A 27,745-nucleotide genomic window follows, 5' to 3' on the forward strand; every position below is an offset into this window, starting at 1 on the left:
ACAGCAATAGCAGCAGCCCCCAGAAGATGCTCCTCCGAATCCTATAGTCTTAGAACTGCAGCCTGCCAAAAATCCAAGATTTCTGGCTTCTCCTTATTCATTTCAAACAAAGAAAGATTTCTGTTAGCAGAACAGATCTGATGTTGTAATGCTTGAGTGATCAATGTGACCAAACCAAGAGCTTTATTTATAATAAAATCTCAGAGGAAAAATTATGTATCTGCCCCTTCACTAAATAGAGTCGGTGGAGGGGTAAAACCCAAATATGCCCCCCATGGCACATTCTTTACAATTTAACACTCCCCCTCAAGTTGGAGCATAGATATCAGACATGCCCAACTTGGACAAAAAAGGATGAAATTTTTTTCCTCCTAATCCCTTAGTGAACACATCAGCCAGTTGATCACCAGACTTCACAAAGGGTACACAAACCAATCCACTTTCAAGCTTTTCCTTGATGTAGTGTCGATCAATTTCCACGTGCTTGGTGCGGTCATGCTGCACTGGGTTATGGGCAATGCTGATTGCAGCTTTATTGTCACAGTATAACATCATTGGAAGAGTAGGTACACCAAGGTCTTAGAGTGAACTTCGAAGCCATAACAACTCACAAATTCCTTGGGCCATTGCACGGAATTCTACCTCAGCACTCGATCTAGCCTCCACATTTTGCTTCTTACTGCGCCATGTGGCTAGATTGCCACCAACAAATGTGCAATACCCAATAATAGACTTCCGGTCTGGGGAACCAGCCTCATCAGCATCGGTGAAGGCTTCAACCCGAAAGTTTCCTGGTGCTGACTTCAAGTAGTGGAGAATCCGAAGGACAACATCCATATGAGTAGAATAAGGAACATGCTCACTGCAAAGGCAATGTCAGGTCGTGTATGTGAGAGATAAATCAGATTTCCTACTAACCGTTGATAACGGTCCTTCTCAACTGGTTCACCATCACATTCCTTAAGCCGGGTATTAGCCTCTAAAGGTGTGTCATTAGGATGACAGCCCAATAATCTTGTTTCTGATAGGAGATCTAGGATGTATTTTCTTTGGGAAAGAAATATGCCTTTGGATGACCGGGCAACCTCAATCCCAAGAAAATACCTTAGCTTTCCCAAATCTTTTATTTAAAATTCTCATCCCAAAAAATCCTTGAGACGAATAATCTCACCACTGTCATCCCTAGTAACCACAATGTCGTCAACATATACGATGAGAATAGTGACCTTGTCACTAGTCCGCTTGATGAACAAGGTGTGATTAGCATTGCTTTGTTTGAAACCAATAGAGGTCATGGCCTTGTGAAATTTGCCAAACCAGACCTAAGGGGACTGTTTCAATCCATATAATGCCCTTTTCAGCTTGCAAACTTTGCCACTGGTTGTATCAGTTGAGAAACCAGGAGGATCATCCATGTACACCTTATTAAGCTCTCCATGGAGGAAAGCATTCTTCACATCAAGTTGCTGAAGATCCCATCCTAGATTTACAACACATGATAACAAGACTCTCACAGTATTAAACTTTGCCACTGGAGCAAAAGTCTCCTGGTAGTCGATTCCATAAATCTGTGTGAACCCATTAGTAACCAGCCTTGCCCCTTGTACCTGTCCACACTACCATCAACCTTTTGCTTGACCACAAGAACCCACTTACAAGTTACAACCGACCGGTTTCTTCTCTAGAGGAAGAGCCATAAGCTCCCATGTGTTATTTTACTCAAGGTCTTCATTTCTTCTACCATAGCTACTTTCCACTTTATATCTGCAATAGGCTTCTGCCAATTTTGTGGAATGCAAACAGAGGAAAGAGAGGAAACAAAGGTACAATAGGAAGGAGATAATGAATCATAAGAAACAACACGAGCTATAGGATGCTGGGTGCAAGCCCTGGTACCTTTACGAAGAGAAATAGGTAACTCAGGAGAAGACTCATGAATAAACTCAGGAGAAGAGATATTACCAGGAGAAATTGGATCTGGCTCAAGAGACTCCAATTGGATAGGTACAGGTGCTGGAGTGGTGGTGGTCTCAACTTGCTTGTTTCTGGCGCGACTCCTCTGATAGGTTTGAAGATTTGGTTATCAATTTTCTTCTGAACACGTGGAGTACGCTCCCCCTGAGTTGAAACTGCAATAGCTTCACCACTCTCCCTTTATCAGGAATAGGAACAGGGACAGGAACAACAACACTATCAAGAGATCGAACGGAGTCTTCAAGAACCAACACATCTTCACTACTACTCTCCCCCTGAAGAGGTGGAGGTGAATAGTAGGAGACAGCCTTATGAAATACAACATCCCTACTCACTATGGTACGACGAGTAGGAGGATAATGCACTTGTATCTTTTCTAGGTAGGAGAATAGCCCAAGAAAATGCAGCGCAAACCACGAGGTTCCAATTTTCCAGGAGAATGGGTGCCCCGAACATAGTAAACACAACCAAAAATGTTGGGAGGCCAACGAAAGATGAGGACCCCTGCAAGACTTCAATAGGAGCACGCGCATCCAAAATGCGAGTGGGCATACGATTTATGAGATAAGCAGCGGTAAGGACAACATTGCTCCAATACTGAGAAGGAACATGAAAGGCAAACATGAGTGCACGAGCAACTTCCAACAAATGGCGGTTCTTCCGTTCAGCCACCCCATTTTGAGCAGGGGTATCGACACAACTTGTTTGGTGAATTATCCCATGATCAGCAAGATACTTCTGGAACTGACCCTCAGTGTATTTTTGCCGTTATCCCTTCGAAGAATTTTAACGGTAGCTTGATACTGGGTCTGAACCATCTTATGGAACAGTTGAAAGCAGTAAGCACTGGAACACTTCACTCTTATGTTGCATCATGTAGACCCATGTAGTGCAAGAGAGATAGTCTATAAAGGGTATAAACCACCGATGACCAGAAATGGATGCTTGGCGCGTTGGTCAAGTGCTCACTTGCTGAACGCTTGGTCACGGGTTCAAGTCCTGGAAACAGCCTCTATGGAAACAGGGGCAACGCTGTGTACATTTGACCCTCCCCAGACCCTGCTAAACGCGGGAGCCTTGTGCACTGGGTACGACCTTTAAATAAGTAGACAGATTCTGTTTGGCCAAAACACATGCCTCACAAAAAACTTGTCTTTATTACAATGCTGAACTAACTTAGGAAAAACACGGGACAAGGTTTCCAAAGGTGGATGACCAAGGTGCAATGCCAGTGATGGAGATCAGAAGTAGCCGAATGGAGCTGATGTAATGGAGAGGGTAATGTTGTTGATGTAGGAGAACCATCTTTGAGCAAATAGAGACCACCATGCACCTTACCATATCCACTCGTCTTCCCTGTCACCAGATCTTGAAAATACAATGGGATGGAAAGAAGGTTAATTTGCAATTTAAATCTAGTTAAACTACTAATTGAAAGAAGATTAGTAGTAAAATTAGGAATGTGTAAAACAAAGGATAAGGTAAGGGATGGAGAGTAGCATATGGAACCCTTTCCAGATACAGAAGAAAGAGAACCATCTGCTACTCGAATTTTGTCCTTGCCCGAAGAAGGAGAGTATTTATGAAAAAGACTTGACGATACTGTCATATGATCAGTGGCACCGGAGTAGATAATCTAAGGGCTGGATACAACCGATGCACAATGACCACCGAAAGGAATACCTGAGTGAGCAAAATGGGATCTTGAAGAAGTGGGAGCTGTTGCAGCAGGAGTAGAAGATGCAGTGGCAGCAGATGAACCCACATTCAACGGAAGGCTTGAAGCTCTTCCTGGGAGAGACCAGTTTCGGTAGTGGGTGCTGTGGTGATTGTCTCAGTGTGATTAGCTTTTGTCTTGGACTTACCACAGGCAGCACGTTTGGCCTCAAAATCTGCAGGTTTCCCATGGGGTTTCCAGCATGTAGCCTTGGTATGATACGGTTTGTTGCAATGCTCACATTTAACTGGCTCCTTAGAGGAGGTATTAGTGTGAGAAGATACATCAGTAACAGGAGTAGGGCTGGAAACAGTCTGTAATGCAGATCGATCAGTAGTGGGTACTTGAAGCATGGCAGCCCGACGAGTCTCTTCAGTATGTACCAAGGCATAGGCCTGCTCCAGAGTGGGTAAAGGTGATCTACTAGAATTTGAACACGAATCTGATCATATTCAACATTCACCCCAGCCAAGGAGCACTCTGATTTTATCTACATGCTTGCGATATGCGGCAATATCAAGTGCACTAGTAGGCTGGTAATCAGTGTATTGATCCAACTGTTGCCACAGGCTACGGAGAACAGCATAGTACTAAGAGGTGGACAGTTCTTTCTGGGTGGTGTCAAACTTTTTTCCAGAGTTCATACACTTGAGCAACATTTCCCACATGTCCATAGATCTCTTTTGCAGCTGTCCGGATTTGAGTGGCAGTATCCAATAGCAAGTATCCACTAGCAAGATCAGATTGCATAGAATTAAAAAGAAAGGACATTACTAGAGAGTCATTGGAGATCCATCAATCTAGAGCAGCCCCTTCTTCAGATGGATTCACAGTAGTCCCAGTAATGTGTCCTGTAAGGCCGCGACCAGCAATAGTCAAGTTGGTAGAACTAGACCACATTAGGTAGTTGGTACCATCAAGTTTTATTGCGGCAGCATAGGGAAGATACTCATTGCGTGTCTGTCCTTCCATTCCCGATGTGGCTGTACTGATGTCTGAATTAGTGTCCATCAATCAATAACCAGTAACCAGAAAGAGGTGCAAATCTCTGAGGCAAAATTACCCCAAAAAACTTAGATCGATTTCTGAAAAATAAATCAACTCTAAAAAAAGGGAAACCCAATATCTTCAATTTTAGCCAAGCGAAAGGGCCAAAAATGAATCGAGTGCACCTATTGGGTATAGAAGCCTTCCCTAAAAAAATCAGCAGCATCCGGAAAAGGCAGCCCCAAACTTGACAAGGCAGGTTTTTGTAAAAAAAAAACCCAAAAAATTGAGATCGATAGAATCAAATAACTTCTGTAATCTGAAGATGAATGTGATAGATGCTGTCCAGAATGGCAGATGTGGATCTCCAATAGAGGAAGACTCGATCTCCAAAAAAAAAGGTGAAGACTCCAAATCGCAGGAAGGTGGGCAGCAGCTATCGATCCAGATTTTGTTTCTAAGTCATTGAGTGATTGATTAAGGTGAAGAGGAGGGAAGCAACTAGATCAATTGATCACCTCATCAGTGCTGCCCTTTAAGAATGATTACAACCAAGAAGAAGAAGAGAGAAGAAGACCGAGAAAAGAAGAGAAGAAGAGAAGAAGAGAAGAAAGAGAAATGATGGGGGGGGGGGGGGGGCTGTTCTTTAACCTAGATCAGATTTATGGCTCTGATACCATGTTAGCAGAACAGATCTGATGTTGTAATGCTTGAGTGATCAATGTGACCAGCCCAAGAGCTTTATTTATAATAAAATCTCAGAGGAAAAATTACATATCCGCCTCTTCACTAAATGACTCTAATAGTTTTTTTTTGGATGAATGAAAATTTAAATTACGAAGAAAAAAGGGGGGGGGGAATATACAAGCCCGAGGGCCAACAAGCCGAAGCTAAAGATTAGCTAGGGCGAAGAATGGTGGTAGGGAGACCCCTGGAGACAACAATCAGCCTGTTCCTTGGAGTATCCAAGACACTACTTATGGTGAGGGAATAAGCTTTAGATGAAACATCAAAGAAGATGGCCTTCCAAATCTTGTCAAAAGAGCGGGAGTTGGACGTCCATCTTCTAAGGTTACGTTCCATCCAAATGTGGGAAATAGTAGCACAAAAGGCAAGCTTGCCAATCCTGTCACAGATCGAATTACCCCCAAAAGTCATATCAATCCAGACCCATTCACGGGGAAGAGTGAGGGGCGTTCTCCTAGCGGGCCAGCAGTGACGAAGGACCCGATTCCAAATGGAGGCAGCAAAGGGGCACGAGAAGAACAGATGGTCTGTATCTTCGTGCCCATTCCAACAAAGGCAGCAGCTGGTGGAGACTTGCATGTGGCGATGGATGAGAAAAGCTTGGGTGGGGAGGCAGTTAGCTAAGACACGCCAAGCGGTGAAGCTCTGCCGAGGAATGTGCCCTTTAAACCAAACCACTTTGTGCCAAGGACATGGGGTCCCTCTTTGTCTAACCAAGTCCCAAGCCGAGCGGGAGCTGAAAGTACCTGAGGTGGAGGGGAGCCACAAGATGGTATCACCTCTTCCGGTGACCAGGGGGGATAGAGGGGAGGGAGCTCCACAGATCAGCGAGGGGCGGGGGGGAAGGGGGCGGGGACCACGAACCACTGGTGATAATGGAAGCCACTAGAGTAAACCTGTCCAGGCCGGAAGCAAATATGGTGCGGGGTCGACAATGGAGGCAAGGACACCAAGGATGCCAGCTTGTCGAGCCAAAGGTAAGTCCGGGACCCATCATCTATCCTGCAAGAAATAGCTCCCCTGACTATATGCCTCACTTGCAGCACTCTACGCCAAATCCAGGAAGAGTCGGGGGCAGATTTGACAGTCCAAATAGAGTCTCTACGAAGGTGTCCAGCATACACCCAAGAGGTCCAAATATTGGATTTGTTGGTGAGGAGCTTCCATAACAACTGATAGAGCCGCCAAATTGACATCTTTCATCCTCGAGCCCAAGGCCTCCTTGATTTGGGCAAGCAAATAGTAGACCAGCTCTTGCGATGGAGGAATCTGGTCGAGTCCACACCTTTCCGAGGAAAGCACACATAATAGATTCGGCAGCCTTGATGGTGGCCTTGGGAAGACCAAAAACACCACTCCAGTAGATGTAGCAAGACTGGAGAACCGATCTGATGAGCTCAAGGCGACCTGCATAGGATAGAAGTTTGGCTTTCCAGAGCTGAAGTTTCTTGCGGAGGAGGTCAAGTATAGGGTTACAATGATGGGCTGAAAGTCTGGCAGGAATAAGGGGCAGGCCAAGGTAGCGGACAGGTAAGGTGCCAAGGGTAAAGCCAGTGATGGCGGAGAGGGTCGCAATGGTGGTGTCGGGAACTCCAGCAAGGAAGATTTGGGATTTATGGTGGTTAATGCGGAGACCGGAAAGCCCCTGAAAAGGGTGAAGGGAGGACATTATGAACTCTAGGGAAAGGGGATTGGCCTTAGAGAATATCATGAGGTCATCAGCGAAGGCAAGATGGGTTAGGTTGGTGGGCTTGCATTTAGGGATGGGGGAGATGAGGAGGAGGTCAGTTTTGGATTGGATACTGCGAGAAAGGACCTCAAGGGAGAGACAAAAAGGAAGGGGGAGAGGGGGCAGCTCCTGGCGGATGCCAATGGAGGAGGAGAAGTATCACTGGCTGCATTGAGGAGAACGGAGAACCGGGGTAGAAATGCGAAGAGGATCCAATTGGCAAAGGGGGGGAAGGACATCTTGAGGAGGACTTGGGATATAAAGTCCCAACGAATGGAGTCAAAGGCCTTATGGATGTCGATCTTTAGGAGGGCTGAAGGCGAAATGGATTTCCGGTGGAAGCCTCGAACAATTTCCTGACAGAGGATGATGTTGTCCAAGATACTTCTTCCAGAGATAAAGGCGGACTGGTTGGGGCTAACAAGGGAGTCGATGACAAGTTGAAGGCGGTTGGCTAGGATTTTGGCAATGAACTTGTAGAGGAGGTTGCAGAGGGAGATGGGTCTGAAGTCCGTCATGGAGGAGGCTTCAGAGGATTTAGGAATGAGACAGAGAAAGGTATGGTTGATGTTGTGGATCTGGTGGGGGTTAAAGAAAAAACTCTTGATGGCGCAGGTAAGGTCCGAGCCGATGATGTCCCAACAAGTGGAGAAGAACCCCATACTGAACCCGTCAGGGCCTGGAGCTTTACTAGCCTTATGGGAGCGAATAGCTGAGACAATCTCGGAGTCAGAAGGGATGGAGCAGAGATAGCTGAAGAGGTTGGGAGGGACGAATTTATTGATGAGGCCATCCAGGATGGGGGAATGGGTGGAGGGGGGAGGGCAAAAGATTCCCGTGAAGTAGGTCACAGCTTCAGATTTGATGGCATCGATAGAGGAGAGAACCGAGCCATCGGCGGAGATAAGGGAGAGAATGGAGTTGGAGTTGACCCTAGCTTTGAGGGAACGGTGAAAGAAAGCAGAGTTCGAGTCGCCGAGCTCAAGCCATTTAATCCGGGACTTTTGCTTAAGGAAGCTCTCTTCGAAAGAGAGAGAGGAGGCTAACTCAGAGGCAGCAAGGGATTCTTCCTCTGCAAGGGAGGAATTGAGAGGGTCAGACTGGAGACGGTACTGGATGGAGGAGAGAGTGTCCCGACAGGAGGAGACACGGGAGGAGATATTTCCAAAGGTGGTAGAGTTCCAAGTTTTGAGAGCTGTTTTGACATTTTTAAGCTTCTTAGAGAAGGCAAGAAGAGGGGAGGAGAAGGACTGAACTGGGATTTCCCAAGCGGACTAAACAAGAGGAAGGAACCCGTCATGGGAGGACCACATGCCGAAGAATTTGAAGGGCTTGGGACCAAAGGAGAGATAGGGGGGAACAAAGAGGGAGATGGGGGAGTGGTCCGAGAGGCCTGGAAGGTCAAAGACAGCATGGGAAGAAGGAAGGGAAGAGAGCCATGTGTCATTGACGAGGACACGGTCATGCTTACAAGCTACTCTGTCGAGCCAAAAGCGCATGTTGTGCCAAGTAAGATCCGCACCCGACCCTCTAAGATCGTTAAGACCTGCATCCTCAAGACAAGAATTAAAGGGATCAACCGCTTGGTGGTCAATGGGGGAACCACCCATCTTTTCATGACTATATCTGACGACATTGAAGTCGCCACCCATGCCCCACGGGGCGGAACCAACGGACAGAGATATGGCACGGATATCATCCCAAAGGGGGAGACGATCCAAGGGACGATTGAAAGCGTAGACCATGGTGAAAAAGAAGAGATGATTGTGAAGGTGATCAGAGATGCTGAGATGAAGGTGTTGGGGGGAGGCGTCAGAGACCAAGATGTGGAATTTGGAGGGATCCCAAAGCACCCAGATACGACCGTTGGGAGAGTGGGAGTAGTTGGAGATGAAGGACCAAGAAGGGGCTAGCGAATGGGCAATGCGAGAGCAATTGGGTTCAAGAACCTTTGTCTCAAGGAGGCAGCAGAGGTTGGACTTTGAGGATATGATGCGGGCACGTATCTCCACTTGTTTAGCGGGGGAGTTGAGGCCACGAACATTCCAAATGGTCCAAGGGATCATGAGCAAGGAGGGTGGCGGGGCAACCAACCAGTTGAGGAACTAACTCGAGAACCCGGGGGAACACTGCGGGGCCGCAACTGATACTCACGCAAGGGGGGAAACAAACAAGGGGGGAAGTAGGAGAGGGAGGAAGCAAGGTGGGTAGAGGATCAGGGGCTGAAAGAGGATCAGCCGAAGGGCCAGGGCCAGGTTTGAATTGGTTCGGCCAGGGGTTGGGCGTAACGGTAGGGGGAGAAGGGGTTGGGAGAATGGGTTGGTGAGGGTGGGTTGAGATGACGGGTTGAGTTGAAAGGGTTGGGGTTGGGTTGGCGGGTAGATGGGTCGGGTGAGAGATGGGCAAAGCTTTAGTAGGGTTAAAAGGGGGAATGTGCAGGTTTAAAGGGGGGGTGAGGACACGCGGAGAGGGTTTGGTGAAAAGGTGTTTCGTAGATGGAACAAAAGGGGTGTTGGTGTTAAAAGGTGAAAGGCTTGGGGTGACAGGGGGTAAAGGCGAAAGTGGTTTGCCAAAAGGAGGAAGAAAGCAGGGCGAAGGTAGAAGAGGGGGAGCAGGGGGAGTCAGCAGATCGGGCTCGTAGTGTAAGCAGGGCTCAAAAAGAGCAGTTGAGGCTGCAGGGTCACCATCGTCGCCAGGATCGAGAGACTGAAGGACTGTGAATTTGTTGTGGTCAACCTCAGAGGGTAGGTGGGCATCGGGGAACTCGCCTTGGGTAGGAACCTCGGCTGAATCCAGTGATCTTCTCCGGCGCCGGTTCCTATCTTTTTCCGGCCACGAGAAGGAAGCAAGGGACCCGCACGACAGAGCAGCTTCGCCAGGGCTTGATCGAGGCCGGGGCATGGCGACAACATCGTCTTCCTCGAGGCGCTTTCAAGCTTTCCACCGCATCGTCTCCAGCAAAGATCCTTCACGCCAACAATGATCAAAGCCGCAGAAATGACATCAACGAGCGCAACGGTGGTCGTGGAGGCGCAGGGGGTTGCAGCCTTTTCGTTTCGCAGCAGCCAAAGGGACAGCACCGATGCTCGAAGGAGGCGAAGGAGCAGGGGGTGCATGAGGCAGTGCATTTTGACGGATGACCGAAAGTCTTGCAGATCGAACAATAGAGAGGCAACCATTCGTAGGACACCTTCTGGATGAAAGAGTGACCGTCTTCTTCCTGTATTGTAACGAACTCGGGAGGAGGCACATCTACGAAGAATTTCAACACGTATACCGGCGAAGGAGAGTCGGTCCATCTTCTTGGTTCGCTCGTCGAGAGAAGAGAGGGTTTCCAATTGTTGATCCAACGATCATCGAGACTAGAGGCACACCAATAGTGGAGAGGAAGACCGACAAGTTTACCCGGATGGGGATTGACTTGAGATCGATTCTGCGAGAGAGGAGCGGTGGTCCCATTGCCGGAGGAAGATCGGCTTCTTGCAATCAGCCAAGACCACCCTCCAAGGCTCTTGACTTATCGACGCGTCATCGGAGAACCTGAAGATGAAGATGCACTGGAGAGAAGGTAGGTGAAGACAGACCGCCGCGTGCCATTGCTTGAGCAGAGAGGCTTTAACTACATGGAAAGGTGGCGGGCGCCAAGGAAATGCCCCACGAGACAGCTTTGCCATTTGGATATTTCATCATCGAGCAGGCCCTTAGGGACAGAATCCAATCTTGGAGTCATCGACGATGGAGGGAGGGACAAAGTGTAAGGAAATTCGGTCAATGGTAGTGGAGGAGGTGTTGGAGAGGAGGGAACTCCAGGTAGAGTGGTTCGGGTTATTCTTGGCAAGGGTAGGCGTAGATGTCTGGGGCGAGTTAGAAGCAGTGGGTGAAGTTGAGGGGAGGGTGTCAATGGGATGGGGATCAGGTGTAAGTTTGAGAGGTGGAGGAGAGCTTGCGGAGGAGGGGAGCGCAGGCATGCCGGAGAGAGCGGAGCGGAGCCGGAGGGGGAGGCATCGCCGAGAATATGGTCACTTCATCCTCGCCGGAGGGGAACTGTCCCTATTGAATCGTAATAGAAAGACTCGATCTCAGATTCACTGACGACTCTAATAGTTAGAGTCGGTGAAGGGGTAAAAACCCAAATATGCCCCCAATGGCATATTACATACAATTTAACAATTTCTGTACCTGGTTTCATGGGAAAAAGGTGGTTTACATATACTGCATTGGTCCAACGTGGGCCACATGGCAGGCATACATTTGGTACTTGTTATGAAGTGGTCACTGATGATGAGGCTATCAATATTGACGATTTTATATTGCATTGGTGTCCATAAGAAGACTTGATCTTCATAGAAGGGTTGGGGAATAAGATGGTTGACAGATGCCAGCAATTCCCAAGCTTTGGTAGCAGACATTTGTAAGAAGCCGACTGGAAGGTGAACTCTGGTGACTTGCTGCATTGGAGGTTAAGGAACTAGTACATGTTTCTTTATGTTCATTTATGTGATAGATGGTGGGGATACATTAACCGTCCATTCTGCGCTTTGTGGTACCATTGTTTCAGCCCTATTGACATGGTAAGGACTAGTTAGGTTAGGTGAACATTATGTCAGTATGTTTAGCTGATATTTTGCCCCCACCTAGGAAGGAAAATGCCTAGAAGCTATCTTCTAGTGATGCAATATGGGGGGGGGGGATTAGAGCTCAAGATTGTTCCAAGGTCTTTTGTAATCGATAGGAATTAAGAATTAATGGACATGATTATTGTCTAGCTTATGTATTGGGTACTGTTGAGATGTTGGAAGTTATAAGGTATAGTCCCACATCGGTTAAGTTCGGCCCTTGGAGCCTTCATATACTTGAGGAGCTATCTCTACTTAATGCCTTAAGGTTTGGGTTGGTCCCTCCAACATGGTATCAGAGCCCAGTTCCGTTTGTTGTTCTCCCTAAGTTATCTGTCTACTTGTAGAGCCAGGTATGTTGAAGCTACACGTCAGGGGGAGTTTTGTGATGTTGGGAATTATAGAGGTATAACTTGAGGAGTTTGTTCCTTGGTGCCTATATACTTGAGGAGATATCTCCACCTATTGCCTTAAGGTTTTGGGTTGGACCCTCCAACAAGGTACTACTCTAGATGTTTTAAGGGTATTTTATTGGCTCTAATATGAGAGGAAGACGTTATATGGTCTACCCTAGCTAAGAACGGATGGCCACTGGTCCTAGGCTTCTACTAATCCCCTGGTTTCTCCATCATACTTAATGTCAATGGATGCTAGATGTTTAATGTGGACACTTTTGGTATTGTTGGATTCCAAGCCACATGGTTATAGTCATATGCTTTCTCTGATCTGGTTGGGATTGGGAACTCCTCGCAATTTGAGGCCCATGCTTCCCCCACCCTTGGGATTGGTAAGAATGAAAAGTAAATCTAGTTGAGACCTTTACTTTTTTTATTTGGATCTACTATATGGATGGCCAATCAAGTAGGCCAGGCTTTGTATTCAAGGGGTAATGCAATCCCGGATACCAATACCCGTCTTTTGGGTCGCTATGTGCTCACTAAAGCTACGGAATTCTCAAATAGAAGAATGAGAGACAATTTCATAGTTTCAGGAACAACTCAGCACCTTAAGAGTAATGTAGACAAGTGAAAGGACCAAACTGTAAAAAAGAATTTGAAAAAGGCTTTTTTTGGCATTTAAAATGAAGTGGGGATGAATATAACTAAAGTTCAGATTTGAGGTATTTTTTGGGTAATTAAGGAGAATCTGTTCTTTAATTTTAAGCAAAACTAGAGTTTGTCTTCAACCTCAACCAGAAAAGGAGGCGGAAGAATGGGATTTGTTCTAGATGAGAGAACTCCCTTGTCTAATCACCAATCAATTTGAGATTTCAGGTGGTGATTCACTACGCTTAGACCTCTGAAGAACAACCAATAATGGTTCCATAAATTAGCTATTACTTAACAATAATTGTCTGAAATAGGAACTGGTGGAACTAGAAGAAACTAAGCTGGTTGCAGGTTTCGTTCTTGCAGTAGGTGTTGTATTAGTGCCTAAGAATCTAGGGTTTAGATTTCCCTAGAGCAATAATTCTTACCCCAGGATTGGAGGCTGAAAGGAAAAGTATCGAAAGGGATCAACTTGCTTTATTGTTGAACCAAGGTTCGAAAACTCGGGTCTCGGTGCCAACTCGGACCCTTGAAAAACCGAGTCGAGTCGAGATCTCGCCGAGTTGGTGCACTTTTTTTTTTCTCGACTCGAAGCCTCATCTCGGTGGGTTTTAGACCTAGTTTGGGTTTGAAACTTGGTATTCAGCCTATTTTAGGCCATTTAAACACAATGGCACTATCAGATTTTGCAAAAACAAATTCCAAATAGGAGTTTCAATTAGTGGGAAAGCAGGACAGATACTTACTTATGCTAGAAACCAGGACAGACACAGGACAAACAGACTTATTTATGCCTAATATCATTTAAGTAATTGCTTTTACTTAAGATATTATTCATAAATAAGCAAATACCCCCCTATTTGAATCCAATAAAAATAGTTAAAAAATCAAATTCCAAAAGGAAAAAAAGTCAACCCCCCAGTTCAAGAACAAAAATTGGATTTTCGGTGGTAAGTGCAATTTTCAACTTTCTAATGCTGGGGTTTTTCTCAAATCAAAAAATTCCATAAATCTTAATATGGTAAAACATTGCTAAAAATCAAAAGTGCGGTAAAATATTCATTTGTTTTGATGTCCAAAAATATATTTTCATTCAGAGCGATTTTGACAGCATTCGCGCACACCGAAATAAGTGTGATCGGTACATAACTCCTTCAATATAAATCAGATTTAAGCAATCTTGGACTTGTTGGAAAGCTTTCAAAATAGGTGTCTGTATACCAAGAATTTCCAGCAAGATCTCGAGATTTGACACGCATATAAAGGACCCAGATTGGCATTTTCCTATGTCAAACCGAGATCTCGACCGAGATCCGAGATCTCGCCGAGATCTCGGCGAGATATTGTACTTTTGTGACTCGACCCCCATCTTGTCTCGGATTTTCGAAATACTGAGAAACTCGACGAGATCTCGCGAGTTCTCGAACTATGCGTTGAACCAGTTTAGCACTTGAACATAGTAAGCCAATGAGAGGGAGAATAAACAGGAAGTAAGGGAGAATAACCACGTACATGCAACTGCATCAATTCTTCCCCTCTTAAAAGAACTTTATTACGTCGAGTTTGGATGGTGACCAAGGATGTTGTTTGAGTCAACTCCCTGGAGGAGAAAAAATTCCCACTGTTCGCTTGAACTTGATGGTTGGGAGGTCCTTTGCGGGAAGAAGATTTATTTCGAGGCCGCCGTGCTTCAAGGAAAAGTTGTTTTCATACCCACAGTGCTGATCTTTTTTGTTGAATAGCCACAATTGCCCAAGAAGAATGTACAAACCTTCAGAGGTAGAACTTCACAGTTCACACTGCCCTCTCTATTAGCCCATCAATGGAATACGAGAGCAAGTGGTTCAGGGTAACCTATACTGCACTTTTATCTGTTTACTTTGTGAAGATTACTATTTTCCTGTCTTGAGAAGGGTTTATGATGTTGCTGTTGCTGCTATAATATTTTGGATTGTGTTTGGTATTTTCTATTGCTTAGTTTGCTCGTTGCTGTTTGGCTTTATTTGTCATGAAGAATTTTCTTTACTGTTGCTGCTGATGATTGGTATGCTTGAGTTGGTATTGCTACCAGGATGAAGTTCTCTTTGTGCTCACTGGCGTCAATGGCTGCTATTAGAAACAGTGCACTGTGGGATTATGTTTAGTTGTTGAGTTTTTATTAGCTTGTTATGTCTCTTTAGTTATTTGCTATTGTAATTAGATTTAGGTAGTTATTGTGGAACCCGCAAAAATTTGAACTTTTGGGACCTGTGTGATTTCAGGTTCTAGTTCAATATTGCCCATGCTAGCCTCTAAGTTGTGGGCTGTCTCGATTAAGAAATTCAGACCAATCTCATGACTCGTCTATAAAGGCATCTTGAACAGCCAACTACCTTGGCCTTAAATGAGTCTGAGGTGTCTAGCAGAAGACCACACATAAGCTTGGCATGCTGGATTGATGGCCTGCGGGGCCTCTCTCTGTCCTTAGCCAAGTGCCAGGTAAGGATCCCATCTTGCTAGTATATATATTATATATTTACTTAAAATAAATTATAGGGGTATAATAGTCATTTCCACCTGTGGGACCCACATCCCCAGGGGGAATCCTATTTTCAGTAATTACCCGTACCCGGATTACCCCTGATGTCATATGACATCATTTTATAGTTAAAAGAACTAATTAAGTACGAATTTCTAATTAGAATCACTTTTAGGAATTAAGTTAGAAAATCAGATTTTTTTCCTAATTAAACAAATAGCCCCTAACTTAACCACTACCTACAAATATACCGTAATTAGTTTTAAGAAACCAATTTACAAAACAGATTTTTGGCTTATTAAAAACAAACAGCCGTTCGTCATCATATCTATATAAACAAAAGCCATTTCACTATTCATTAATCTAAAGACTTGAAAAAAACGATTCAGCCTTAGGAGAAGAAGAAGTAAAGAGAGGAATTCCTTTGGGGCTGGTTCCTTTCACCTGAAATTGGCAAATTGGACTGCAATTAGTCACCTTGCTGCCTCCCATCAAGCTACCTGCAACTGAAATCAGAACTGAATTCAGGTAAGCCCTAATTTCATCCCTACCCATCTTCTCTTCTTCTCTAATTCAGCCTAATCTCAGCCTAAATTCATTTATGCCATTAAAGCTTAGGAACCAAGCTTTATTAATTAAATTATGCTCAATTAAATTCTGTTTTAAACCAATTAGTGGTTCAGATGTGGCTGTGACCTAAAATCCCCATTTTAGGAACCCAATTCTTGGCTGAATTGCCTAATTCATGAACCCTAAATGTGTAATTGGGATTAATTAACAAAAATCCCCAAATTGGAACCAAAATTCTGAAATTGATTCCCTAATTGGTTGACCCACCTTAGAAATTGTCCAAAAAGTGAAATTGGACCCATGCATGTCAAGATCCATGGCCTACAAACAAAACCCCCAATTCTGTCCTCTGAATCCAATCCAATATTTTTGGACCAAAATGCCCCTCAATGCTTGGGTTTGACCTGAGCTTGCTTCTGACCCTAATATGTGACATTTTGTTCTATTTTAGGACTGTTCTAGCCTATCTTTGATTGTTTCTGATTGGATTGCTGGAGTTTTACTGCCCTAGGCTAGTCAATTATATTAGGTAAGGGGATTTTGACTTTAATTTCGGCGTGTTTGTGATATTTAATTTCGATTTGTTATGATTACCATGTCATGCATCATATTAATAACACTGATCATGTATTTTTGTTAGCTTTAACTTCTTTGCATTAGATGTGCATGATATTAGGTTGCATTTCCATATTGCATTGCATTTATTGCTTGATTCTTGGAATTTATTATGATGATGATGACGTTGGACAGAATTGCTGTATTATCTATTATGATTCATATGTCATCGTGATAGTATACATATGGTTAGGATTAGCATGAACCCAATGCTACGACCCTTACCAACAGGGGTTGAGGTGTTGGATAACCCGTGGCAGGTCTGAAGGGTTAATACCGGAATATCATTCACTATCCCAGGTTTGATGAGTACATACCGGAATGGGAACAATAGTAGGGTTATCACTGGGGATTCGTCGGGGTCTGATGTATATATTCCGGAACTGGCGGGTCCCCACCGTAGTAGAGTGGTATTCTTGGGAAGACCGATGAGTTCATTCCGTGACTGGGAATATCATACCTACTTCAGTAGCACTTATACCTCATGAGACTTAGTATTGTTACTAGAAGCATTCTTAATTCTAGGTCATTTACCATGGACTATTTGCACTTGCTTGTGTGTTTCTCTTGCTGGGCTCGGTGGAGCTCACCCCTGTGGATATCCTTATTTTTCAGATGACTTGGTTACTTCTGGTGGTAGAGTTGCGGCGCTGGAGTATGAAGTGCACGATGCTTCGTGCGCACGTGATGATTGCGCATTCTCTTGATCTTAGCCTGACAGTCCAGGCTATCTCCCCACTCTTTAGTGTTTATAACACTTTTGTATAGTTATATTATGGTTCTTGTATAGTTTTACCTTGTGGTATTTTTGAGAACTGTATAGTTGTATCACAAGCTTTATCCTTTATACAAATGAAATATCACTTAGGCTTCTCTTACTACTGATGTTACCTCTATTATTTAAATTGTTTCCGCTGCCTCTGATTACTGTATTTGTGAGACGTGTTTGTAAATGGAGTACTGCACTAATTTGATCCTGGGGGATTGGTTGGATGTCAGAGACATCTAGTCACACTTGGTCCTTATTAACTGGGCTGGGGAGTGACAGTTATTGTTTTCTATTGTAACTAGACTTAGTAGGTTTCCTACTAAGTGTTGATTATTGGTTGATATAAAGGAAATAACTAGTCCATGATAGAAGTAATTCACTCCATTGTGTTCTAGCTCACCAAAGTCTTGGTTTCATCTCTCTCTCTTATTCTTCTTTACCGGTTCTGGTTGTTGAGGTCTTGTCACAAGAAGAAAACTTGAGACACACCTAAGAACACTCTTTGATCTGCTATTTTGCAGTGCAACTATGACTTCAGGGTTTATGTCCTTACTTCTTGCTTATTTGCCCCTGATGTCCATGTACGTGTAGATGCAACTTATCTGCCATTTTGGGTTTTCATTGTTCGTGTTTGCGGTCCATAAATGAGGCAGATGTTTGCTTTACTTATTCCATAAAGTTGTTTGGTCATGGTTTGTGATGAATTACTGAAATAACAAAATTTCCTCTCTATCTGATTCTTGGATACATACATATTTTTCACAGGATAAAAGAAGATCAAAGAATCTCAAACAATGAAATTACATGTTCGGAGAGCGTAGAAATGAATAATAACACTTCATGTTCACCTGATTCCTTGAATCGCTCCATTGTTGAAAAAGGTGAAGATAACTGTTCTAGCAGGTTTAGTAAAAACAACTCAAAGAAGAGGAAGAAACGGGGAAGAGCCTTTGACAGAGAGAGTCGTGCAGCAGAATTGGATGTATTCTCATGATGCTTTTGCACTTTTCCCACAGTTCTATGTTTCCACAGCAAATCTTAAAGCATTTATGTGGCATTTTTTAAATGAAAATTTTGGATTTAAGTGTCTAGGAATAATATCTATTTACTTTTATTTATCTTTTAATTTTTGTGGCCACTACCTGAAATTATGGCATCACTGCCACTTCAAGAGATGTTAGATGGGTGCATTCCCCAATCTAATTGGGCCTGCCAACCCTGGTCATGTGCTTTCTTGATTATCCATAACCCCATGAAGTAAGAAACATATCATTATAGCTTTGTGAATTTTATTAAGAAGCCAAAAACTCTTCCTCTTCTCCCTTCTATCGGTGGACAATATGTATTGGTTGGGAAACTCGGCATATTGCAACAGTAGACTCCCTTACCATCAGTTTGAGTCCTTGCCTTCTACATGGATGGGAGTCCCTGGTGCCACACCCACTTCAGGAGTAGGGCTAGAAGACTCAAACATTTAGGAAAACTTTCCTTGTCACAGTAGGGAAATTTGGTGAAGAGCCTGGTTGGCCCTGGTGAAGCAGCATATGAGCATGTGCTAGTTCCAGCCAGCCAACTTGAAGACCATCCAATTAATAGCAACTTAGCAAGATCTTTTAGTTATTTATAGATTTATTTTCTGTCAACAAAAATTTATATTATTCTTCAATTGTTTCTTGTGAATAATTTTGATGTTCTAAGAAAATCATTAGTTTACTTTGTGTCAAGGATGTGGCTAATAAGACCTATAAATCTTGTTAAATTTTCTCTTTTAGAACTGGTAAAAAGTTAAATTTCTATCTTTGTGTCTTTTGGGTCCTCAACCAAAATATCCCATACTATTGTAGCTGTTCCTTGTTAGGAGTTTTGATACAACAACAGCAAACTAAGCCTTTATCCCAACTTAATGGGGTCAGCTATATGGATCCAAACAGAACAAAGTAGGGAAATCTGAGGTCTAAATAGAAAGGGGAATGAAGAGATGGGGGAAAGAGGGGTGGGAAATGAGATGAGAGAAGAAAACTGGAAAACAAAAAGAAAAATGAAGTCTCTACTTACAACAAACCGAAACATACCAAGGCTACATGCTGGAAACTCCATGGGAAACCTGCAGATTTTGAAGTCTCTACTTTCTCTCTCTACCACGGGCAGCACGTTTGGCCTCAAAATCTGCAGGTTTCCCATGGAGTTTCCAGCATGTAGCCTTGGTATGTTTCGGTTTGTTGTAATGCTCACACTTAACTGGCTCCTTAGATGAAGCGTTAGTGCGAGAAGATCCATCAGTAACAGGAGTAGGGCTGGAAGCAGTCTATAACGCAGATCGATCAGTAGTGGGTAATTGAAGCATAGCAGCCCGACAAGTCTTTTCAATATGTACCAAGGCACAGGCCTGCTCCAGGGTGGGAAAAGGTGATCTACTGAGAACTTGAACAAGAATCTGATCGTATTCAAAATTCAGCCCAGCCAAGTAGTCATACACTCTGATTTTATCTACATGCTTGCGATAAGCGGCAATATCAAGTGCACTAGTAGGCTGGTAATCAGTGTAATGATCCAACTGTTGCCACAGGCTACGGATAACAACATAGAATTGAGAGGTGGACAGTTCTTTCTGGGAGGTGTCTTGAACCTTTTTCCGGAGTTCATACGCTTGAGCATCATTTCCCACATGTCTGTAGGTTTCTTTTGCAGCTGTCCATATTTGAGTGGCAGTATCCAATAACAAGTATCCACTAGCAAGATCAGGTTGCATAGAATTCAAAAGAAAAGACATTACCAGTGAATCATTGGAGATCCATCGATCTAGAGCAAGCCCTCCTTCAGATGGTTTCACAGTAGTCCCAGTAATGTGTCTCGTAAGACCACGACCAGTAATAGTCAGGTAGGTAGACCTAGACCACATTAGGTAGTTAGTACCATTAAGTTTGATTGCTGCAGCAAAGGGAAGGTACTCATTGCGAGTCTGTCATTCAGTTCCAGATGTGGCTGTAGTGATGTCAGATATAGTGCCCAATAAAACAAGAACCAGCAACCAGCAAGAGATGCAAATCGATGAAGCCAAAAATACCCCAAAAAACTCAGATCCATTTCTGGAAAATAAATCGACTCTGCAAAAAAAGAGGAAACTCAATCTCTTCAATTTTAGCCAATAGAAAGGGCCAAAAAAATGATCGAGTGCACCTTTAGGTTATATAAGCCTTCCCTAAAAAATTAAGCAGCATCCAGAAAGGGCATCCCCAAACTTGATAAAGCAGGGTTTTGAAAAAAAACCTGAAAATTGAGGTCGATAGAGACAAATAATTTCTGTAGCTGAAGCCGAATGTGATAGATGTTGTCCAAAGTTGCAGATGTGGATCTCCAAGAGAGGAAGACAAGATCTCCAAAAAAAAAGATGAAGACTCCAAATTGCAGAAAGGTGGGCAGCAGCAATCGATCCAGATCTAGTTTCTAAATCATTGATTGCTTGAGGTTAAGAGGAGGGCAGCAACTAGATCAATTGATCACCTCATTAGTGTTGCCCTTTAAGAATGGTTAGAACCAAGAACAAAGGGAGAGAAAAAAAAACCAAGAGAAGAACAGAAGAGAGAGAGACAATGGAGGGGAGGGGGCTGTTGTGTAACTACGATCAGATTTATGGCTCTGATACCATGTTTACAGAACAGATCTAATGCTGTAATGCTTGAGTGAACAATGTGACCAGCCCAAGAACTTTATTTATAATAAAATCTCAGAGAAAAAGTTACATATATGCCCCCTCACTAACCGACTCTATTCGTTAGAGTCGGTGGAGGGGGAAAAAACCAAATATGCCCTCTATGGCACATTCTTTACAGTTTAACATTCTCTTATCTTGTTCATCATGAGAAACAAAGGAATCATAACCTATCCGAAAAAAAAAAAAAAAAAAAAAAGGAATCATCGAGACAGGATATAAGAGAATTGATCAATAAATCAGGTCTGAAGGGTACATAGTTGTCACAGCGTCTAGGCGACCCAATGCATTGGAGGGGGCCAGAGTTGGAGAAATGGTTTTGTAGGGGGGTATTTTAACCTTGGTTGTACACTTGGACTTAACTGCTTGTAACACTTTGACATTGTGTAATATTAAATGGTTTTTCTTCATTCTTAATGCATATATTAATTGTTTTCATTGAATTTTGTGTGTTCTAGTACTAAATTATGCGTAAAATAGATTACATTTGAGAAGGTATACCGTAAGGTACAACATACACTATCAACCTAGTGTACGAAGCCAAACTACCATTTTGGCTGTGTTTTCTTTGTACAATTTAAAGGTTCCAATATATTTAGAAATGCTTAATTAGGGTTTCTCTGAAGTTTCGGACCAAGATATGGCCATTTGACCACCGAAATGGCCAGCAGAAACATGCAAATTTTTGGTTGAAACCCGAGATATTTCGGGTCAAAACCTGAAATATTTCGGTTTTGACCAAACCGAGGTCGAAACCGGATTCTTGAGCCTTTGTTGGTCTGTTGGGATAAGCCTTATTAAGGTCAGTTAAATAAAAAAGGGCCGTACCCATTGCACGAGGCTCCTGCCACTGCGGGGTCTGGGGAGGGTCATAATGTTCGCAGCCTTACCCCCGCTTCGCAGAGAAGCTGTTTCCTGACTTGAACCCGTGACCACTTGGTCACAATGGAGCAACCTTACTATTGCGCCAAGGTCCACCCTCTATTAAGGTCAGTTAAATATACAAATGAAATGCTTCTTGTTTTCTGTTGATTGAATAGGCTATCTTTACATGATATTGGTAACAGCTGCAACACATGGTATATGCTGTCTTCAGTGGCTGCTATTTCTTTGTTTGTATCTGATGTTGTAACAGCTTAATACTGTTTCAGTGATACCTTCTCTGTTGACTGTTTGCTGTGGTCAGAATAGTTGTATTGCAAAAGTGGAGCAACTGGCACGAAGAAAGCAAAAACAGGATGAAGACAAAGCAGCAACTCAATTACATTCATTCAAGTATGTCTGGATGTTTTATGCTAGTTATTGACGACATCCTTTTTTTGGGGGGGGGGGGGGATTGGGTGGGTGATAACCATGAGAATTTGTAATGCAGTTCAAAGTTTCAGAAAAAAACTGGAGCCAAAAAACTGCTAACAGTTTGGGATCAATGTAGAATTGATAAAACTAGTATAGGACCAGAATAAAATAAAGGTAGGAGAAATTATATGACGCTCAAGAACAGAGAAGATAATTAGAAGAAATCAAAGAACAAAGCAGAGAAGCTGGAAAAAGTTGTCAGAGAATCAAAATAATAGAGAAGAAGAGAGAACAAAGGTTCCACCTGATCTTAGTGGTGAACAGAACTAGAATGAGGAGGGAGTTCAAATCTGGGATACCAATCCCTATGCACAGCTCAACAACTCCAAAACTATTTAGACAAAAGGATTCTTAATCACTCTCTTCTACTGCCATGAGTTAATAGACCCAAAGCAGAACTCTTAAAATGCTATTTTCTTAATCTAACTCAAACATTTAACTTTAACTACTAATCTCATGCACTACTTTACCGCTACTTCATGAGCTTATAATTAAGGCCCGATACAATAAACCCAAGAAAATAAAAGGCCCAACCAATAATATAACTACACAAAGCTCGATTTCAGCCTATTGGACTGCAAACTGCCCCTTGTGATCCTTCTACACTTACATTCTAGGCTTCCATACGTGATCATAATCTAATGCAACTGCATCAATTCCCTTGGTATTAGAAAAAACTCGTCCTCGAGTTTTAAAGTAGGGGAGAATGTCCACTCAGTCAACATCCACAATCAATCGCCTTTAGTTGTCACAGCGTCGAGGTGACCCAAGTCGTTGGAGGGGGCCTAGATGCAAGTTGACACCAACGGAGCTTGGATGCCTAGGCAATGCCTTGACAACAATACCTTGATTTGGCAATCCATTACTTCTCATAACACAAACAAAATCAGCGACTGTAGGATTCTTGTTGTCAAAGAATTTTTGGGGAGAAGTGAAGAACATAATCCAAGTTTTCGATTTCTGTGGAGATCTCCTGTTCAACAAAATTCTCTATAGGAGACTCTTCAACTTCTGTAAGGTTGTCATTTAATTTATCTTCTCTTTCAATCATATGCTCCTCTTGAAGATTTTCTTTCCTTGTTGAACTTGTTCTCGGTTCATCGTTGTAAAACTTCTAGTATAGCTTTACTTTTCTGATTGAACTCTTCAGAGGCCTTTCTATGATACTCTCTAAACTCCATGAAAGTAGCCATTGTGTCTGGCTTACCTTCTTCGATCGAGTTAATATCATCTTCAACTGAAAGTTGCATGTCATAGATACGTGGGTCAATCTGCATGATGATCTTAGGTTTGGCTATAATACCAAATAATGCAATTAAGGGTTCTAGAAAAATCTGGTGTGAAAAAACTGCTTACAATCCAGGATTAATGTAGAATTGATAAAACTATTTTTGGATCAAAATAGAAGATTAGTAGGAAAAATTACACAACTCGTAAGAACAGAGAAGAGAATCATAAGAAATCATAGAAGAAATTAGAGGAGCTAGAAGAAGAAGTTAGAGAATAAGAAGACAGAGAAGAAGAGAAGAAAGATCACACTTGATCTCAGAGTTGAACAGAACTAGGAGAGAGATCAGATCTGGAATACCAATCCCGTATGCACAACTCAAGAGCTCCAAATCTTAGAAAACTTAAATATCCTTTATTCAAATCATTTTCTGACGGGGGTTTGTAATTTGTATACATTTATATAGCCTTTGAAATTCTTAATTCCACTCTTAAAGGACTCGTAACTCTCTTATATTGACTTGATTTAATAAACTCAAAACAGAATTCTTAAAAAATTGTTAAGTACCCTAATCTAAATCAAACACTAAACTTTAACCACTAATCTCATGTACTACTTCACCCTCACTTTATGGGCGTATAATTAAGGTCCAATACAATGAAGCCCAAGAAAATAAAAACCCAGCCTATATATATCTACCCAAAGCTCAACTTCAGCCCATTGGACTGCCAACTGTTCCTTGTGGGCCTTGTAGACTAATGTCTAGGCCTCCATATGGGATCATAGTCTAATGCAACTGCATCGATTTGCTAGTAAAAAAAGAAAAAAGTTAATAATTTGCAGGTGCAGGAATAGACAAAATGGAAATGAGAAAATTAGATGCTGTCATTCTGGACATATTTCTATCCCCTCACGTTTGGTTTGGTTCTCTATTGGTTTGAAACAGTGGCAGCTGGAAGATCAATGAAGGCACAGTTTCATCCTCTGAGAAAATTGAAAGAATGAAATCCCTTAGGTCAATGACTTCTGTAACAAAGGTCTGTGATAGTTCTCATATGGGGTAGACATTTTCATATATCTATATTTTTTTTAATCTTTTCATTGATTTATAGCACCTTAAACATTTTTTTTTAAATTCTTTACTTTAATTGAATGTATCTGGTACTTGAACCATAACATATTGCTTCTTATTCTGCAACCAGTGGAAGTGAAACTTCCAATGTCTAGATCATGTTTTGTATCATTTTGGCTTCTATGACTAGTGAAAGGTATTTTGCATGTCTCATTTAGTTTATAAGAAACAGATGGGAAAAAAGGTAGCATGTACAGAATGGATTGTTGAGAAGAGCATAAGGAGAAGAGGAGGTTCAATGAAGCTATTGTAAAATCCCTCTGCTTTTGCAATGCTACTAAAGTAGATCCAAAACATGACCAGAGTTGCAGTTTTAGAAGTTTGGGGAAGGAAGAATTCTCATTGGGGTGGGGGATTCTACCCTCTCATGGGGCTGTGATTGAAACATTGAAACTCTGTTGAGGACTACAGTTTGGGGGTTTTCTGTGAAATTCTTTTGACCAGGGCAACAGAGGAAAGGGCAGTTGTAGCTGTAACAGTATTAACCTAATAAACCAGCAAACAAGGAGAGGAAAAAGGAGGAGAATCGAAGGGAGAGAGAAGAGAGTCATTACCAGAAATGGTAATATCATCAACATACACAACAAGAATGACGTCTTTGGCACCATGATGACGAACAAATATAGAGTGATCAGAGAAGCATTGAGTAACCCCATAACCACAAATGACCTACTGAGCTTATCACATCAGGCACGAGGAGACTGTTTCAGCCCATAAATAGCCTCGTGAAGATGGCAAACCTTGGATGCATTCTTCCCCCAAGTAACATGCCCAGTCAACCCATATTTGGACTACCAAATAGAGTCCTGTCAACCAAACTATATCATTAGCCAACTCATCCTGTATATATCCAGTCAACCCATCTGTGACTAACAACTATAAGGAGAAACAAGTTTAACATCCACCCCTGATCTCCTGAGTTCTAACGTGAGTTTGAGCTCTGTCATACATATGCTTTCCTATGTTTAAAGTAGACACTTGAAACACTCTTTCCAAAAGCTACGAAATGATTTCATTGATTACCCTAACATATTGATGGGTTGTTCAATCTGAGATCCATACACCTATTTAAATCAGATTTGGATCTAAGGGTAGATCCATTTCAATTCAGGTTGGAATGTTGGATCTGGGTTGAGCAGCTTGGATGGTTGGAATTGAATCCAGATCTGGATTGTGGTTAGGTTTGGAATCCATAGGATTTTGGTTTGGATATTGTTGTGCTGTCACAGATCGGGATTGAATCTGAATCTGGTCCAGGATCTAATACTGAGAAATCAAATCTAGACCCAGTCTCTATAGATCTGAACTGGGTCCAGCCGATTTTATCCCCTAAAATCACGTGCTGCCTTGAAGAACATGTGAACTTTGTTCTTCATTGTCCTTTTTGATCAATCACCCTAGTGAATATGTTCAGTTTTCTTATTTCTTGCCGTAAGTTTAAATTAATTTTCTCGTACATTATTATTGTGCATTATCATTATTTTGTTTTGGCCTCTCGCATTTCAATTGGTTTTCCTTTCGTTATTGATATCGTACCTTAGAGAACCAGCAAAGTAGATGAAGAGAAGAGAGAAGAACCAAATAGAAGAAGAGAAAACGAGGGAGAATGAGAGTCTCGGTATTGTCTAATCAAGACCTCCTATATTGCTTATATAAAAACTGAATGTAGTGCCATTACAATAAGGGACATGACTTAATTAAACTAATTACAACTCCACCCATAAATCACTACATGCCACCAACTATACCCTTAGAATAGTGATAATGCCTAATAACACTCAACATAACACTTAATACTCCCCCTCCAGCTGTGAACTGAATTTTGTATGATCTTATCCTCATTATCACAATTGTTTAGGGACGATCACCTTCAAATTGACAATGGTTTTTGAAACAGGTCTTTTCTCCATTGTCGGGCATGTTTGAGGTTGCAGCCATTGGGCCAATGTTTTGAAGTGCTTTGGTGTGTGAAGCAAAATGTTTCAACTACCTAAAGCATGAATTGTAAACTCTTAAACATACCCACTCTAATAATTACATAACATTTAGTAATTCATTATTCTATATTCGCAAACACAGAGACGAAAAGGAAAACAAACCCCCTATCAAGAATTACTCAGGACTTCTTTATGATTTTTTAAAATTTCTTCTTAAAGCTATATGACATACTCATGAGATGCACAGCTCACAGCTTTTTGTTCATGATTTGCCTTGAGGCCTATGCCTCACCTTCTGAAGACTCTGTTTGGCTGGGGCTATGAGCTGAATTCGTGCTTACTTCCAGCCCATCAGATATTTGTTTGGGTACCCTGGCTCATCTGAAGGCTCTGTTTGGCCCTTACCATAAGCCAAATTCATGCTTACTTCCAGCCCATCAGATATTTGTTATTGGCTGATTATCTTTTTCATGCTTTATTTTTAATGCATATGCAGGTGAAGTCATCAAGCATACAGGAATGTGTTGCGGTTTCATATCCAGAAGTCATTCTCAGTGTTGAGATATTCCATGGCCTAAAAAGTTGTGTGAAGGTATTATCTTCCCCTTCATTATCTCCAAGTCATAATGATACCTGTTACTGAGTTCTTTTTGGTTCATCATCCTGATGGTATTAGCTTAGGTTCGTAGAGATATCATCTGTGCTGGAACTTGTGGTGCTAGAAGGAAAATTTACTGTTGATGTCTTTGATCTGAGCAAGCAGTATCAATATTAGCTCTTTCTTAGTTTACCATTTTTTTGCAATCAAAACTGAGACTTTTGTTACAGTGACTTTGTATCTTAAAACAAATCTTGCATTGTGTTGATTTTGGCCACAAACCGATGGTGTGGTGGGTAACTTAAGCACTTAATCATGGCATTCATTGTGCTATTGATGATATTATGGGTATCAGCAAAATGGTAGACTTGTGTTTCTGTTTTGCTGTCTTAAATGTTTTTCCTGTCTAGTAAATTCATTGGCAAAATGTATCTCTTTTTAATTTTGGGAGAGAATAGTGGATCAGTGTTTGGAGTCTAGAAAAAGGATTTGCA

The 27,745-nt window shown here is 42.4% G+C and overlaps 1 protein-coding gene across 3 annotated transcripts in view; it reads left to right on the forward strand.

Annotated features, from left to right (window-relative positions):
- The window catches only part of LOC122652489 (snRNA-activating protein complex subunit), a 76,520-nt gene that overhangs the window by 3,203 nt on the left and 45,572 nt on the right, over positions 1-27,745 (forward strand). Inside the window, exons 5-9 of one of the 3 annotated variants that reach the window (XM_043846240.1) lie at positions 7,306-7,310; positions 18,065-18,273; positions 22,187-22,275; positions 24,531-24,621; positions 27,150-27,245. In XM_043846240.1, coding sequence (XP_043702175.1) covers positions 7,306-7,310; positions 18,065-18,273; positions 22,187-22,275; positions 24,531-24,621; positions 27,150-27,245 — 490 coding nt within the window. Of the gene's footprint in view, positions 1-7,305; positions 7,311-18,056; positions 18,274-22,186; positions 22,276-24,530; positions 24,622-27,149; positions 27,246-27,745 lie in introns of all 3 variants that reach the window. The other 2 variants (XM_043846239.1, XM_043846241.1) reach the window with 2 other exon arrangements.

The sequence above is a fragment of the Telopea speciosissima genome, chromosome 2 (assembly GCF_018873765.1).
Source record: "Telopea speciosissima isolate NSW1024214 ecotype Mountain lineage chromosome 2, Tspe_v1, whole genome shotgun sequence".
NCBI classification, from domain to species: Eukaryota; Viridiplantae; Streptophyta; class Magnoliopsida; order Proteales; family Proteaceae; genus Telopea; species Telopea speciosissima.